The 18,812-nt window shown below is 38.9% G+C and overlaps 1 protein-coding gene across 8 annotated transcripts in view; it reads left to right on the top strand.

Moving 5' to 3' along the window:
* LOC306865118 (histone-lysine N-methyltransferase 2C-like) overlaps positions 1-18,812 on the top strand; it is a 132,361-nt gene that overhangs the window by 33,033 nt on the left and 80,516 nt on the right. For all 8 annotated transcript variants that reach the window (XM_079409496.1, XM_079409495.1, XM_079409499.1 and 5 more), the window contains exons 4-7: positions 2,845-2,995; positions 5,458-5,673; positions 15,667-15,818; positions 15,896-16,005. In XM_079409496.1, coding sequence (XP_079265622.1) covers positions 2,845-2,995; positions 5,458-5,673; positions 15,667-15,818; positions 15,896-16,005 — 629 coding nt within the window. The remainder of the gene's footprint in view (positions 1-2,844; positions 2,996-5,457; positions 5,674-15,666; positions 15,819-15,895; positions 16,006-18,812) is intronic.

Raw genomic sequence — 18,812 nt, forward strand, 5'->3', positions numbered from 1 at the left:
AGCTGTAGTCATTCTTCATGTCACATTGATATGTTTTCATCTTCTTTAGTAATGTACATCAAACTTTGGCACACACCTAATCCACCCAGCCCCCCTCCGCCTTCCGTGGTCCCGGTATCTTATGTCTACTGACACGAATGCTCTTTTGAGCAATGGAAAAACAATGTTCTGTCTTTGGAAACAGCGTTTTAACTTGTCCTGTGTGGGCAAGTCTGCCATGAGATGAGCCATTTTCATCCCTTTAAAGGTTGATCTAAAGGCCACGGCTCCCATTGTAGTGGCTTTTTGTAACACAGCGTATTTGTGTTTTTTTGCATTGTTCTCCAAGAGAACAAAGAATCAGTATCCACAGGGGAGAGAAAAGAGAATTTTGAGATGCAGTATTGTAGGTGATGTTGCAGGTGTACTTTGCCATTCAGAAATTTGGGGTCAGTACGGTTTATTTGTTTGTCCTTCAGTACGAGTTTATTTCAGACATCTTAGCCTAGGGAGTGGATTTTAAACGGATTATATATATATATATATATATATATATATATATATATATATATATATATATATATATATATATATATATATATATATATATATATATATATATATATATATATATATATATATATATATATATATATATATATATATATATATATATATATTATACACATACACACACACACACTTGTAAGTTTTGTTATATAGTATAGGGCTACACACACACACACGTATATATGTGTGGGTGTAGCCCTATACTATATAACACAACTTACAAGATAAAAGCTTCACAGACCATTAATATTAGCATATGGGTGGGAAATATGACGAAAATCATATTCAATTAAATTTTTTTCTTCCTTCGTGTTGCTCTTTGAGTGAGAAAGGTCTGCAAAGTTACAAAGCACAAAGTCACACAGTGTTCACACTACAAGACTTTAAATGTCAGAGGATCGCTGTGCTGTTCAGACTACATGACTTCATTGTCTGTCTTTAAGGGGCTTACACACTACACAAGCTGACAACCACTCTGTCATCCAACGGCTCTATCTGGTCCCCAAACCACGTTTTGTCACAAAAACACAAGTGAGAGGTGGAACGGGAATGACGCGAAACAACACATGAAACAGGAGTTGTTTATTTGAAAATGGACGTCAGGAAGAAATTAGCGATACAAGCTGGTTGTACGATGATCTGTTCTAAAACATTTTGCTCCATTTATTGCGTCCAAACTCTTCTGGTGACCTCAACCCATGCTTTGCTCTCTCATTGGCTGTAGCTTGTCATGACACCTGACACCATGTGATGTCAAGTCGGCTGACTGTTCCAGATATTTGGCATGCTAGATATATGTTTGGTGTCGGAGACACGTCAGCGAGCCTCTTTGATGCGTCGTTGAGTAGTTCACACATAAAGATTGCCGAGTGCTAATCACCCGATGATTTTTCCCCCGAGCACAGCCAGACTTGCAAATCAGGCATAAATCGGGCTTCAAATCATGTAGTGTGAACTAGGCATAAGTGTTTTCTTCCAGGAATGTACATATCACAATATCCCACATTTAAATAAATCCAAAAAGATTGTGCATCTTTCAGCAAATAGTATCATCGGTTGTACACTCGATATCGGAGTGCATTGTGGGTGTAAAATATTGAATGAATGTAGAGAATGAAGTCATTGGCTCAGAATTCAGACAGCACTACAAAGTGGCTGACACCTGGTGTGAAGTGACATTCAGCCAAGTATGGTGACCCATACTCGGAATTCGTGCTCTGCATTTAACCCATCCATCGTGCACACACACAGCAGTGAACACACACACATCGTGAACACACACCCGGAGCAGTGGGCAGCCATGCTGCGGCGCCCGGGGAGCAGTTGGGGGTTCGGTGCCTTGCTCAAGGGCACCTCAGTCGTGGTATTGAGGGTGGAGAGAGCGCTGGACATTCACTCCCCCCACCTACAATCCCTGCCGGCCGGGGACTCGAACCCGCAACCTTTCGATTACAAGTCCGACTCTCTAACCATTAGGCCACGACTATCCCCTATATACTGATGTAGTGCAGTATATAGAGGATAGGGAGCAGCTTCAGACACAGCTAGAGATGGTAATCATAAACAAACAGATGTTTTGTTTGTTGTTGTCATAGTAGCCCAGGCATGAGCTGTCAAGGCATAGCCTTCTCAGGAAATGGTGGTGGGGTGCAGCAGCTTGTTTGCATTTAAAGAGACACAAAGAATACAGTATATTTTTGCCTCCAGCCAAAAAGGGGCATTTACAGCATGGCAAAAACTTCATAGAGACATTCTGTGGACACCTAAGACTTATGTTGCACTTTGTAAAAAAGGGAATAGTAGGATGTCTTTAAGTTGTCCTTAAATTAAAATGCAAATTACAACCCCCCAAAAATGCATACGATGTAAGAAAGATACAAATATTTTCAAGTACAGTACAGGTGGGTCTGTGTAACTGCAACATTCAAGTAAATGGAATAAACAAATGTAAAAAATAAAACACTGCACAGTCTTCACTGTGTTAATTAAATATGCATTGATCTGATTAAATCCACAAAGGTTCTTCAGCCTAGAGCAGTGAGTGATTTTCTGTTTTACTGATTTTTGATTCAAATTAATAACATAGACATCAGTTTATTAGGCTGCTGTCACAAAATGCTGACAAGCATCTGATTGTCTTCCAACAGTTTATATTCACTTTAAGACATAACTGACTGTGTTTATGTAAACCTTGTGTGTATTTGGCAGTTTAGGCACAATAAGAAATAAAATCTTTATTGCACATCCCTAGTGTAAATGATATTAAAATTGTGAATGTCTTGTTTGAATTCATAGATGTGGTGGAGCCAGAAACAGATGATGATTTTCCTGAGCCACTGGATCTCAGCCCCAGAGATGAGAGGCCTCTGTCCCCGCTCTTCCAGCGCTCCGTGTCTGAAGACTCTGCTGGCTCCTCTGCCTCCACCACCAGAAAAGCCAAAACTAGGTTGGTGTCAAACACACACACACTTTCTCTCTCGGCTGACTTAAAGCTGCCCGTATGCGTACATTTAAATGTTGAGCGGCAAGTTTTTAATGTCGCCCTGAAGAGGGTGAGAGAGTTCACACAAATACAGAGTGCTGATGAACAATGTTTGGACTGCAGAAAGTGTACAAAGGAGGGTCAGTAGGGATTTAGAAGACAAAGAGGAAGTGCACGTCAGGTCAAAGAAAGACTTCAGTTGCCTGTATGTTTGTGTCAGTGGTGTTCTGAAAAAGTCCTCACTGTTTTCATTTTCCACTCTTACTTAATGTTGATACATTCTGTTTAAATAAACATTACTCATGCAATCAGAAAAAAACCCCAATAACAATATATTTTTTTTAATTCATAATTAAATTAATGTTCTATTAATTAAAGCAAAGTATATTTCTTAAGTTTCATACAGATTACAGTTCACATTTACTCCAAAATACACATGCGCACACACGTGTGTGTGTGTGTATGTATGTATGTATGTATGTATGTATGTATGTATGTATGTATGTGTTTTTTTATTTATCGATTTATTTGAAAAATTCAAAGCTCGGTAAACACTGCAGGTGTCACGAGGGGTAGTGGAAAAAATGATTTGTGTATGCAAATGTTTTTTTCCTGCACCGTTGGGAATCACACACATACTGTCAGTCAAAAGTTGTTTCTTTGAACCAAAATTTGAGCACAAAATTGAAAGATCATGTGACACTGAAGACTGCTGTAAAGGCTGCTGGAAATTGCTTGGCAGCTTTGCCATCACAGGAATAAGTTACATTTTAAAAAATGTAAAACCGTTATTTTAAAACATAATATTTCACAACATTACTGTTTTACAGTGTCTTTGGTCTTGGTGATAAGACCTGGCATAAGAGACTTTATGCTCTTTAGAGACATTAACATTTAAAAAAAAAAAAAGTAATTATTATAATATGTAAATTTTGCAACAATTCCGTTTAAAATGTACACAATATTGTTGAAAATCCCAATTACAGGATTTTGCAGAGTAGCAGAATCCTTTTGCAAATACTGGCACACAGGCATGGCTGCAGCTAGTGTGCTTTTTTTGCACACACTGAGTGAAAGCGAGGGAGTCGGGGGGAGGGGACTGCTGAAGCCCTGCTGCTGTCATTAGTAAAAGGAGGGGGCGAGAGAGCGCTCTTTTGGATTCCCAATTAGCACAGATTGTGCACTCGCTAATGTGCAGTACCATTTGCAAAATGTGCGAGAGGAGAGAGACCCCCCTTCAGCCAGTACTACATGTGCATCACATCTCCCACTGACAGCAGCTCTCATGGGCCGCACAACGAACAGCTAAAGTGTGTTTGAGAAAATAAATGAACTCTAATGAGAATGCGCTGACAGTTATGACATTTCACGAAGATTTCCCCTAATCACAATGTTTATGAGCAAAATATTGTCAGCAAATAGAATTAAATACAAATGCTCAAGCTGAAAAGCCCAATAACAAAAAACAACCAAAAAATCATGAATGTTTAGACTGGTGACCATGTGTTTAACTACAGCAAAGTAGTTACATTTCAGTGCAGTTTAGTTGCTAATTGTTTCTCAGGGAGACATCTGTACAAGAACATTGTGGGAACTTTTGCATCAAGATGGCAATTAATTTACTAGAAAATGAGGCAGTTGGGTAATTTATTTATTTATTTAGTTTTTTGCATAGTTTTGACAATAATACAAAAAAAGTAAAAAGTCTTGACTAGAAAATTCTGTGTCTACTGGGCCAAAATCTGGCTTCATTCCAGGTAAATGAATATATTTATGCTCTGTGAAATATATTTAATTTCACATATTTACAAAACTAATTGCTGCGTTCACAATCACAATGACTATCAAATTAAGCCATATGTATATTTTATTACGCTGTATCATCCAGCCCTAGATTTCAGCCAGTTCAAAGATGGCAGTTGTAGGTTGATTAGGAGCTCTTGTTGTTTTACTGAATTGGGGTGTGATTTCACTATCAGAGCCATCCAAGGATGTTATATGCTCTACCGTTATCCTATTTGAGTTTGGTCTGGGGCACTGGGGCATGGACTGTAAATCCCTGACTAGTCAGATTATTGGACAAATAAAACAGTGAGGACTGGATGCGGAACTGCTTAATGACTTGGGGCAAAACACTCTACACAAGTACTTGAATGCAACCGCTTCTGGCTATGAAAGGTCAAATTCAGTTTTCTTTGCCATATAAAATGTGTCAATGGAGTTCATAACATCGCAAGTTGCACATTGCGTTCTTAGCATTGCACTATATATTAAGCATGCAAAATGGAAGCATGCACTTGCAATGCTGGCCAGACATTCACGTCTACATTTGTGCACTTATTAATATTTACCTCGGTTATGTTTCTAATCGAATAGTTGAACGTCTGAAAAGTAATTGCTTTTATCTCTTCTCTTGTCCATCTCAGAGAAAAGCTCTGTGCCTTCTGCTACTGTGGAGAAAAGAGTCTCTTGGGTCAGGGTGAGTTGAAATTATTTGGACCCACGCCTGGTTACGTCCCCCTGCACATCCGGAACCGCCGTGGCAGCTCTGAGAAGGACGATGATTACCATGACGACGACAATGATTTTGATGACAATGACAACAACCGCAGCCCAGGGCATCGTGGGTGCGGCCTGAAAAAGTGAGTTGTTACTGCTGTTGTCTGGTGAAGGTGCTTTGGATAGATGTTTGGATCTCCAGAGATGTTTAAAAAGAAAAGAAATGAAAAAAAAAGGATTTCAATAAAGATGCAAAATATGCACCATCGAGTTCATCACACTACTGTTTTTTATTTATTTTTTTAGCATCTCACGCAGTGAGTAATCAATTTGTGTGTCATATTAGGACCAATTTGCAATTTGTAACATTCTTTTGCAAAGACCGTTATAGAGAAAAAACAATTTAAAATTCCAGTTTGTTTTGGCTTGTTGCGTTGTTTGTACATAAGTGGCATGCGGAATGGCTTGGTACAGTTCTGAAGTGTTTGATTGACGTGGCTTTAAGCTGTGATGTGTAATGAGGTTGTGTAGAGGTGAGAGTTGAGAAGGGTTTGCCGGTTTTGTTTGCTGTGGGGACTAAAAGCGCCTTGTTTAAAAAGCAATGACCCCAGTGACCCCCGCAGAGCTGAAATAATACTGAGTGCTGTGCTAGGCACTTTCTCATTAGAATGTCCAGTGTAATTACTCCTCATAATTGGACAAAATGAGTTCCTAAACTAGGTTCATCTTTGTAATGGTGAGGTTTGAATTTTTCACATAATCTTAAAATTTATTTTACTCTTAATACCTTAAAGGGATAGTTCACCCAAAAATTAAAATTACCCCATGATTTACTTAGAACTTAGAACTGGTTCTCTTTAAAATACAAAACTTGTGTAATCCCACGTAGGCTATCTGTAATCAGATGAATATTTAAATGACGTTGCTAAAAAGAACATTATTTTGTGTATTTGGTGTAATGCAATGTGTTAATGTGGTTTAAGGTTCAAAAAACACATTATTTTCCACATACTATACATTATTGTTGCTCCTCTATGCTCTGCCTTTCTTAAACGCGTCAATTTTTACAAAGCTCATCTTTCTGAGAAGCGAGGTGTGCTCTGATTGGTCAGCCATCCAGTGTGTTTTGATTGGCTAAATACCTGAAGCGTGTAATGGAAATTGTATGACCCTATCTGTATTGTGATGGCGTGTCCCGGCGCGACGAGACAAAAAACAATAAAACCCATTATAAACGAGTCATTTGTTGCATCCAGTGGAAACATAATTACTGGTTATAATGACTTATACTGTCTTTTTACTAGTGATCGGCCGATATTGATTTTTTTATATAACCGATACTGATATCATTATTTGCATGTTTATGTGCCCGATCACCAATATGTAGAACCGATATTTATTTACTGTTATAAAGTAAATAAATGACTGAATGAAGTAAGAACATACTTCACTTTGGTTTTTCCTATTTTTCAGTCATCTTCATATTACAACAATAAAAAAACATTTTATTTATAAAAAGCATCAGCAGCAACAACACTAATATTAACAATAAGCAAAATAAATGTAGAATGTCTAATGTTTTCAAATGGAGAAAATAAATAAGGGACAGGAGTCATATCAACTTCATTTTAAACTACAGTTTTAGTAGGTTTATAAGCTGTTTAATAGGCCTATAGAGTCGAGAATAATTCACTGGATAATGTTAATTCACTGAATAATATTCTCTGGAATATTGGAATATAACAAACAAAACATTGTATTTTATTGCATTTCTCAACTGGAATGTTATATCAGAATAATTAATAATGTTTTTGTCGTTCTAGATTATGAAATGCCTGCTTAGTGCGGTTTATCTATGCATTTACACAGAACTATGCTCAAACTGCGATCGCTCATGGAGATAATAAATAATTAATTTCCATAGAGTTGTATTTATTTAGATGTTTATTAGCAAAATAATGGTTATATGGTAAATGTTACTACAATTTAGGGTGTTTTAAACAAGTGAATCTTGTTAAAAGTTACATGCGGAAGCCGTGCTGGAGCATTTCCTGAGCATCAACCCACTGAGTGAACAGCTTCACGAATCTAATGATGAGCAAATATGCAACAGAGAGAGAATTAAATTCAGCACTTTTATTTCAAACAAGCGCTCATTCATGGTTGTATTGTTTAACTCATGCAAAGTTACGTCCTTATTGGGAGAGGACTTGACGGATTATCTACGACTACATGACTCCGACTTCCCGAGACTAGCGATGAGCATAGACTACAGACAGAGAATTAAATTCAGTGCTTTCATTTCCAACATGTGCTCATTCATGGCTGCGTATTATTTAATTCAGGCAAAGTTACGTCTTTATTGGGACATGACTTGACAGATTATTTTACATGACTCCGTGAGTTGCTCTCCATTTCTTAGAGCCAAGCTGCTACATTACAGGCATTTATGTAATGTTTCTAATTTGTGCATTAATGGCTGTTATGTTAAATAAAGTTTGCAAATCAAGTACCTGCACGCCGTTGTTGTCTCGTCTCCCCTCAGACACGCTGCAATGGCGATCCTGCGTGCAATTCTCAAAACACCCATAAGATGGCAGCATTTATCGGTGAATCCTGTATTACAAAACCGATATCCGATTATGGTAAAATGCTTAAATATTGGGAAAATATCGATATATCGGTCGATCCCTACTTTTTACCCGTCGCTTTGTATCGTGCCGCGTAAACATTACCATGTCTGCATTCGTGATCATAGAAACTCTACACTGCTCAACTTGCGTTTGAATAATCAGTGGCAATTCCTTAAATATGAAAACATACTAACAGGCTGAGTCAGAAACTGTCCTTGCAAAGTTGGAATTGCCCCACTTTATAGAAACAGCCTTTGTGCACAGCTGGCATTGTAGGCTATTCTCCTACAGAATAGCCAGGTTCATGAAACAGTCATCCGTAAAATGAGCTGCACACACTCTAATATTTGGGTTGAACTGTTCTGGAACAGTGTTGTAAATACAACTTAACTACTGATTTCTAGTTGTGTCCTCTTTTGGAAGCCCAAACAAAGTACTTTCACATCGAAACACATCGTCTCCAGGACATGTCGCCGGCGGCAGCAACAATACTACAGTGACAATAAAAATCACACCCTCTTTCTTTGTGTAAACATTTGGGCGGTGTTATGCAAATTTTCCCACACAGAGATGTTGGGGCGTGTTTAAATGAGCCGTTTTAGGAGGGCGTGGACTAGTCTTAACTTTTATAAATAATATCTCTTTGGGTTTGAGACTTTAGTCTTTGCATGCATGAACAGCTTGTAACACTCCAAAGAGAAAGGCAAACTTGAAATCGCATCATATGACCCCTTTAAAATTGGAATACAATTTAATTGTAGTCACTTATATGTGTTTCTTAAACACATAATCCGTTCTGGATTACAATCCACCATCAAAATGATAAATTTAATTATTCCGGCTGCTGTGAGAAAAGGCTGTAAACGGGAAAAGGCAGCATCCTCACATGCGATGTAGCCTACTATCTGGGGCAGCTTCATGTTTACAGACGTGACATAATGACGCGGCGGCATGCTCGAATTTCCCACAAAAACCTACCAGCACCACTCAAATTAGAAAACATTATTACAAGCTTACCGTTGTGAATCAGGCTAAAGTAAGGAGATAGTTTTAAACACTGGCTGGTTATGTACTTTCTCAAAAATTTATTTTGGATTATTTGTAACCAAACGTTATGGACTGCAGCTTTAATAAACAAACTTGTTGAAAGAAAGCATGAAACTGTAATAATTTACTCATCCTGTTTCAGACCTCTATGACTTAATTTCTTCCATCAAGCTAAAATAAACATTTTATAATTAGCATAATAATAATAATTATGATTATTATTTTAGTAGATTATCAAGGCTCTTCACCAGTGAATGGCTCGAAATATTCATTCAAATCCTTAATATAGAACACAAGTCATAAACTAATTTTATTATTCTTTTAATTTTCTTTTATTTTTATACCTTGGAGAGAAAGAGCAGTCTAAGGAAAGCAAGTCATGGGTTTAGAAAGACATGAGGTTAAAGTACTGAATTTTCATTATAAAGTGAAATATTCCTTTAAATTAGGACAAAAAAAATCAGGCTTAGAAATGGAAAGCAAAAAAAAATATTAAAGACTTTACTGGATGGAATCTGATTACTTAAGTTTTGGGTCACACAGAACTTGTTCTCTTCCATTGTGCTTTCTGATGGAGAGGAATGGAGTGCTTTGACCCAAATACGCTGGGAGTTGCTAATGAATCCAACACCACAATTCAATTTGGGTCAATTAATTTGGTGCCAGAATTGCCTGATGATTAGTTACTAGATGGAGGGTTAAAGGAGAAATCTATAAGGGAAAACTCCACTGACAGCCTTTCACTGAGCTCCACGTGACCTGTTGTTGTCAAAAGTTCCTGTCCACGGTCACCCTCAGGCTCATTGGATGAGTGCCTAATTTGCTCAGCTCTTCTTAACCAATCAGACGGGTCCCCGAGGAATAGTGACGTAATGCTCTCTGTGTAGTCTTTGGCAGCCTGCCAACAGGCGGTGGATTGTTGTGTTGGAGGCATCTGATTGGCCGGTCTGAGCTGGAACTGTGCCAGTTATTGACAGGGGAGTGAAAACAATAACAGCTCAAAAGAGCAATGAGGAACATTGCATATAATTTAAGGTGGAGACTGTTAAGGTGGAGCAGACATTGTGTGAGTTATTGTAACTTGAGGCATTGCAGACATTAAAAGTGACTGACACAGATTCTCTTTTTCAAAACTTGGTAACTTTATTTTGATAGTCTGCTTCAGATATTCTACTAACTTTGCAACCTATGCCAAGTTCACACAGCATGATTTTCAAAGTCGTAGGATCACGGTTGTTTTTACACTGCACGACTATCTGGGGTAGCATTCAGTTGCTGCTGTGTTCACACTGCACGATGGATCGGAGACAGTAGGTTACACACTGCATGACTTTACAATAGGGAGAATCGCCGACAACGCTGTCTGGTCTGCAAACTACGTTTCATATAACTCCTCCCCGAACTTCCTGCTGCCCTGTTGTATGTTGCTCTCTCTTTGGATGTAGGTCATTGCAGATATATTTTTCAGACAGAACTCATTTCACACAGCAGGATTTTGAATCGCCGACAGGTCCAGATTCTTTCAGATAGCATTTTTGATCATTCACACTGCGTGATTGTCACTTACATGAACAAGCACTGATTTGCCTCCGATTTCAGGCATTTCTCAGCGATTTCACAAAACCTCTCAGCAAGTGAAAATTGGGGGTAAAATTTAAGTCGGTGTGAATTTAAGCTCTGTTCCAAAACGTAGTAAGCGGTGTACAAAGGCAACTAAATGTCAGCTTTTTAACCATCAAGAAACCTCATGAGTTATTTGCAGCACTTCATGTAGACGCTCACTGGAGACCAATCCCGAATGATTTGTTTTTTACAGTTGAGCTTGTCGTAATGCATTCTAAGGTTGTCTGTTCCATAGTGTTGTTTTTGGCGGCCTGTTTTAATTTTAGTTTTAGTTTTGGTTTGAGCGTACATGGTTATCATACCGTAACCATTTGCATATCTACGGTTTAAAAAAAAAAATAATGAAAAAAAAATACATATATAATAATCTCACCCGCGCATATGCTATTTATTTCGGCTGCTTCACTCTGCTGAAATGACAGAGACAGAGATTGTATCTAATCTCCATCCCCCGCTGAAAAAGTTTAAATTTACAGTATGGGAATACTCTGGATATTTAAAAAAAAAAAAAAAAAACACGAACGTGGGGTTGTCCTTGAGGACGAATCCAATTTGCAAAAAATGTGGATGTAAACTGGCTGCAAAAGCAGGCAATACATCCAACATGTTCGCTCATATTCACGGACATCATCCCTCCGTGCAGATGAAGGTAAGTCGCATTTATAACAAGTTATAAGGCCGTATAATTTCCGTGATGTAAAGGGAATCCCGGTGCAGTCGTGAGCATGGGATTTACAATATAACGTTAACGAGGTTGTCACTTAAAAAGCGCAATCTGATGGATGGATAAATCAAAAGTAGATATGAGTGGCGCCGTTTTATCTACTACAATTTTATCTACGACTAAATGAGACGAAATAACGTTATAACATTTTGTTTTGTCTCGTTTTGGTCAATGAAAATGAAGAGACATTTTAGCATAGTTTTTATTTTGTAAACCACATTTAGTCTCGTTTTTATTCGTCAACAATATTGCATTATATATTTATAGTCATTTGTCACATGACCAGCATTTATGTTGCGTCTCATCTCGTTTTTGTCACGATAAAGGTTCATTGACGACGATATTTAGTCATAATTTTCATTGACGAAAGCAACACTACTGCTCCGCAGAGGATACATGTGATGCTGCCTCTTTCTTTGTCTATTCCACAGTGATAAAGACATATTCTTCATTTATTTTTAAAGTGTAACTGTTCTTTAACCTAGTGAGCTGCCATGCTGTGTAGTGTCTCCATAGACAGCTGAATTGTAAAGGATATTTCACACTGCCCCAACAGATGCTGACCAATGCCAGTAGTCCCCAGATTATAGTACACCAATTCTCAGACATTCTAAGACCAGACAAACTTTAGAGAAACTAAAACAAGCACCAACCAGTGCCAAGAGGACTACATTTCATTTATGCATTTTGCAGACACTTTTATCCAAAGTGAATTGCAATAGAGGAACAAACGCTATTTGTCACAAAGCAAATAATAAACTTGTAATATACAAGAGCAGGTTTATTAGATAGCTTGGTTGGGAAGTCAGCTAGACCAAAGGACAAATACAGAGAAGAAAAAAGTGATTTTTCCTCCTTTGTTTGTGTGTTTGTTAGTTCATTGGTTTAAAGGTGTGGGGTGGTTAAGTGGTTGCGGAAGAGATGTGTCTTCAGCTGGTTCTTGAAAGCTGTGATGGTCTAAGGCATTTGGAACGAGGTTGGCAGCTCGTTCCACTACAGAGGAGCAGAGAGGGTGTTTGAAGAGTGACTTTGTCTCTCGTTGTGAAGGAACAACAAAGTGTTACTCATTCAGTGACCTAAGCTGACAGGAGGGAGCATACATTTGTAGGAGTCAAATTAGGTAGGGAGGTGTTGTTCTAGTGGCAGCCTTGAAAGCGGGTGTCAAAACCTTGAATTTGATTTTGGCCACGACTGGGAGCCAAAGTAGTGAGATCAGAAATGGTCTGACGTGAGCTAGGGCTGTGTATCATCTGTATAGCAGTGGTGGAAGCCATGTGCCTTTATGATCGCTTCCAATGAGGTTGTGTAAATGGAGAAAGGAGAGGAGCGAGCACTGAACCTCAAGTAACCCCAGTTATTATCTAATGTGACTCAGACACTCCTCCTCTTCATGAAACATTGAAAGATCTGCCTGTGAGATAGGACTGAAGCCACCAAAGTTCTGTACCTGTATACCCAAGGCAGAGAGGGTGGACAGTAGAATCTGGTGGTTTACAGTGTTAAAGCAGCAGACAGGACCAGTACAATAAAACAGACAAAGAGTTTCAGCAATGGTCAGTGGGGCAGTCTCTGTGCAGTGGTTGTTGTCAAGTAGGTTGTTCTGTTGGAGAAAAGCAGAGAGCTGATCAAACACAACACTAGTAGCAATGTTGGTGAGATGTTGGAGATATTGGACAGCTGGCACAGAGAAATTTGGAAACCTGATTCACCATGAGGGGAGAGAAGGAAGAGAAGAGTGGAATGTGTGTAGGCTGGCTATGGATAAGTGGTGCAGAGAACTGGCTGCTGAAGGTTGCCACCTTATCAGTGAAAAAGCTGACAAAGTCATCAGCCGTCAGAGAAGAGGTGGGAGGTGGTGGAGGGGGGACAGAGTAGAGGAGTAACACACAGACAAAACCAGGGGAATGTGTCTGCTGACGTTTGTCGGTGTTTGATGGTGCAGTGTGAATTGGCCTCAAGGTTGTATCCTAAAATTAACTTAAGAATGGTCTACATTAGGGCTAGGCGATATATCGCATGCGATTTTGTCATGCGCATCTAGTCAGTAAAGCCGGTTCCGTGATTAGCAGTAAATCTCCATTACCTGCTTTCAAATGGAGCGGCATTTAATACACAGTCGTAGTTCACTGACAAGCTTCACAATATTGCGTTCATTATCAAAGGCGATTCATCTGCGATAATTAATGCAATATTACGCCATTTCCATCTTCTATCCAAGAGCGCTCTGAGCAACCATGATCTGCGTTCTCTATGAATATGGGGAAGCACGAGGAACCGAAGAATAAACAGATTTCCAGCCACTGTATTAGCTTTACTGCTATATATATGTTTATGGAGATGAAAACTAGCTGGCCCAGAACAGCTATCAGCATGGACCATAGGCACCGATCACGTTATTATTGCAGAGCGCATATTCAGTCCGTGAGTAGCCTCTCTGCTCGGATCGCAGGTGTGAGAGAGAGCGCCGCCGGTGTGTCCAGTTTAATGTGAACAACACTGGATGCTCTCCCTGTCTCTCAGATATTACAAGTGCGCATTATGCAGTGTGAACAGTGGGCACCGACCGGCAGAAACATAAATCTGCACCTATGGCATACGTAATGCGACGCAGAAGTGTGCAGTGTGTATGCTTGCCGCACGTCTAGATTTGAAATGACGAACATGAGCGCACAAAAGACGCGATTTGAACGGCTATTTCTTCGTGTGGGACTCGTGAGGAGTAGAAAGGTTGAGAAAGCACTCCAGGTAAATTTTGAAATGTACCAGGTTTAGATTATATCTATCTATCTTTTTTTTCTCTCTCTGTTTGATAAGCAGTTAAATGTGTTTGTTTACACACAGAAAAAAATAAAAGTGTAAGCTTTTAATAAGTTTAATTAATTTAGCCTACTCAACATGATAAAATTGATTTGCATAACTTTTGTTGCTGTTTTTTAACAGTTTGGACTTTAAAGAAAGAAAACTTGCACTTAACCTTTTCACAGGCATTTTGTTTAGAGATATCGTGATATCTCAATATCACGGATGTATCGCTCACTCAAAACAGTTGCGTTCGATCCTTCTCTGGCTGTGCTGATTTAAATCTAGTGGGTCTGTTTGTCTTGTGCCGCAAGTTCAATGACGCAGGCAGTGACAATTCTCTCCGGCCAATCAGTGATCAGAAGAGTTTACACGTCACATTTTGGTAACCTTTACGGCTCGCTTGGAACCTCGGCCGAGGTGGTACTCAAAAAAAGTACCAGGTACTGTACCCAGTGGAACCCTCCCCAAAGTGAACCGTACTGAACCGTACCGTGCCGTACCATGCAGTGGAATAGCACCATTACATTTGCTCCCTGATATTTGGAAAGGTCCATACCTAACATTTTAGGAACCTCAGTATGACATAGACCAATTTTTGAATGACTCCAGTTAGCGTATTCCTTTCTTATGAAACGCTGAAAAATCCAAAACTCACAAATCCCAAGTCAACAATATGAACCAAAGATGTTAATAGAAGTGTTTGAAAAAGCAAAATCATGGAGTTCCTTACGGTACAATAATGTCCCTAATGTCACTCCTCCTCTGATGTAAGTCTTTTTAAAGAGGATGTAGCACACCAAACAGTATATTTATATTTATGCAGATATCCTGGACAGAATAGGGATCGCATACAGTAGTCTTTCATCCTGTCCCCGCTGCAACCCACTTCTGGCTGGCCCTCTTCAAACCGGCTCCCTTTTTAAATGTTAATTCCCTTTTTTCCGCTTCTCTGAGTCTCTGTAGCTCACTCTCTCAGCGCCACATCCAAGCAGCCAGTCATTCCAGCCCCCCACCCCCTTTCCGGCTCTCTTTCGTCCTCTCTCTTTCTCTGTCTCTTTCATACTTTGCTTCTAAACAGCCAGTCCTTGTGTAGCAGCCAAGTATGATAACCCCATACCTCGCCGTTGCAGACAGGGCTTCATGGATGTTGTAGTTGCACCGTAGGCCTTCTTAAAACATGACTGGGATGCTGACATCTAGAAATAAACTGCCAAGTGTTAATCTCACAGAGGAGTGGGCTACATAGCTGTCACCTTCAAATATTCTTGCAGATTAAACCTAATGTGTCCGTTCACTTCTTTCCTCAGGATCAGCTCTCCAGACAGTGGCCTGCACTCAACCTCTGCTCCTGGTAGTACAGACCCCACTGCTGAGGAGCCCGGCCGGAAGTTCTGGGATGAACTGGGCCAAATTGGCCTTCCTGATGACATTAACGTTGCATCTTTATTCGACCCCACTGGTAGGTAAACCTACTCTAGTGTCACTGTTTGTGTCTTTCAGTGGCTGATGGTGTTTATTATTGTATTGCACCTGCAGGCCAGTGTTGCGCTCACCTGCGCTGTGCCGCCTGGTCGGAGGGTGTATGCCGTGGGGAGGGACAGTCGCTGCTGTATGTGGACAAAGCAATTGACTCAGGGAGCACAGAGGTGAGTGACACCTACACCAGTGTGTTTAAATATCTTGTTGATGGATTTGTTTGCGCTTTTAACTTTGAAATGCTTCTTCTGTCAACTTGTACCATTTTCAACCAACATGCCAGCACCCAGTCTGGCCCTATTCCATGTGTGTCTACCAATGAATTCTGTTTTGTAAACCTGCTGGTCTCCATCCAGTTATGTTGGAGGCAGAGGGATGGGAAAATTTCGTCACCAAAACCTTTTTTAAAAATAAAAAGGAAAAGCAACTCTAAAACACAAAACTAGAGCTCTTCCATTACAATAAACCAATTGTATAATGAAAATAGAAATGTATTTTGAGATTTAAAGATTACATTTATCAGTTATCATTTATCATTGTTAATGTATTAATGATTAAAGATTCACTTTAGTTAGCAGTAGAGCGTGCACATCTAAATCTAGTATCAACCGATTAAAAAAATTATAATATCAAATGATAACTGATGTGGTGTTAATATATTGTGCATCCCTAAATGGTATTGTTTTGTTTTTTTTACTTGATATATTTAATCCAGTTATGGCCTGCCCAATTTGAGGAAAATCAATTCTGAATGTGTGATTGAATATAAATTCTGAAATGTGTGATTTGTGATTTAAAAAAAAAAATGTCCCTGTGTTTGTTTTTAGGGCTGCAACAATTTGGCCCCAATAAAGTAATTTCACATCTAAATTACTGTAAAATAACAATAACAATAAACTATAAGTAAATACGTAAAAAATAAAAGATTGTTGGCACGTTGCTTTCCCAAATACTCATAAGCGGCCGTCCACATGCAGAAATGATTTTGTGTAGAGCAGCAATTTACTGCAATTTGCCACTCACTGTTATTTACTTTATTTACCTTTCTAATAAATAAAGCTTGTGGGTTATATAGTAGCTCTGTGGTCTTGTGGGCTGAATTGGCAGAGCTTCACTGAGCCCTCGATCTAGTATCATTTTAGTGGCAAATGGCTATTAGTGGAGTTGAGTGTCCCCATGTTTGCGCCAATTTGTATTTTTGAATGTAGCTGCAAACTTGAGCTGTAACTTTCCCTGAGAGTAATTTCTGTGGAGGAATGACAAATGCGCTCACTGTTGATTAAGTATTCAGAGTTAATCATGAATGGGGTTATTATTGGCAGTGGAAGAGACTGGAGAGGTTGTGTCGGTCCCCTGGTCTTTAAAATATTTTCTAATTAGGAGCGGAGCAGTTCAAAACTGCCACAGCCGTCTCTCTTGTGCAACTCCACTAATTAACACAATGCAATGTGGCAGACGCAAGGGCACACGGAACCCGGGCAGGGAGAGCACATTAGGAGTAATTAATTTTTATATTCTCTTCACCTGGGATCTGATTCTTGAGGAAAAACACATAGCATCTATCCAAATGTGTGGCTATGCTATGTAAAATACAGTTAGGATCTGTCAAAACTCCAACCATCCAAATAGAAACTTAAGCTTTTAGTGTAATTGTTGTCCATGTTTTCTATGAAATCAGTAATATTTCAACGGCCTATCTTTTTATTTTGTTTTTTTTTTTGCCTCTGGCACTTGCTAATCTGATAGCCTATGCCTTGCACACTTTTCTCTGCTTTTGTGAAAAACAGAAACCGCTAATGAGTCATTGGGGACAGTTGTGCAAAAAATAAATGATCCAAATGTTGAATTAGCTTTACATCACACTAGGTTTTCCCCACTCTAATGGCGAGACCGTTAGGGTGGTTGCTCTGCAGCTTTGCCCGTTTAGCAGCTTTATCGCCTGCACGTAGCTGTTGTTCAGTAATCCACTGGACTTTGGCTGAATGTTTTGTTACTGTTTGCCAGACAGAACAATTTATTACTGGGGTGATCGAAGTCTTTCAAGGTAGACCTGGGCTTCTTAACACCAAGCTTAGTTGATTTGCTGTATGTTTTGTAGCTCACATCCAGGCAGTGTACTGTAAGCACTAAGGCTGTAAATTAATTGGAATATATTCGTACAATAGCTTGGATGACAGGTTGAATGGTTGAGCTTGACAAATGTAATCAACACTACAGTTTATCTTGAAATTGAGAAAATAGAATGAGATGATTTACTTGTATTTTTCACCATGCTGTTGAAAGGCTCCAAATGATGTCACTTTCTTAGTGTCACAATGCTTAAGTAATTGCTACTTTTTTTTCATCATTTAAACATTGCATATATCTAAAAGCTCTCCTAACAAAAGTGCATGGAATTTAATGTTATAATCCTTTATAAAAAGTAATGGGACACCAATTTGTACCCCATTTGAGGAAAGTGCCAGCTGCCAGAGGGCTTTGGCAAGATGGCAGCTGGGTGAACTGACTTGCTTCAGTAAGGATTTTGTTATGATGTAGGTTTGTCCTGGCAGTGAGACTCGCTGAGTTGTGAAATAGTAAATGTCAGAGGGCTGAGGATGGCTTGAACTTCACACAGTCCCTTCCACAAGATCATCTTCCTATGACTTTATTTGCACATGTAATCTACTATTGGTGCATCATTCATTTAGCTTGCAACTAATGCTGGGCTAAGATTAATCACGATTAATTGCATCCAACATAAAAGTTAATACATGTATATATGTGTATGCGTATATGTGTGTGTATATATATATATATATATATATATATATATATATATATATATATATATATATATATATATATATATATATATATATATATATATATATATATATATATATATATATATATATATATATATACACACACATACATACATACATATAATATACACAGTACACAAAAACGTTTATTTTGGATTCAATTAATTGTG

The sequence above is a fragment of the Barbus barbus genome, assembly GCF_936440315.1.
Source record: "Barbus barbus genome assembly, chromosome: 46".
Lineage (NCBI taxonomy): Eukaryota > Metazoa > Chordata > Actinopteri > Cypriniformes > Cyprinidae > Barbus > Barbus barbus.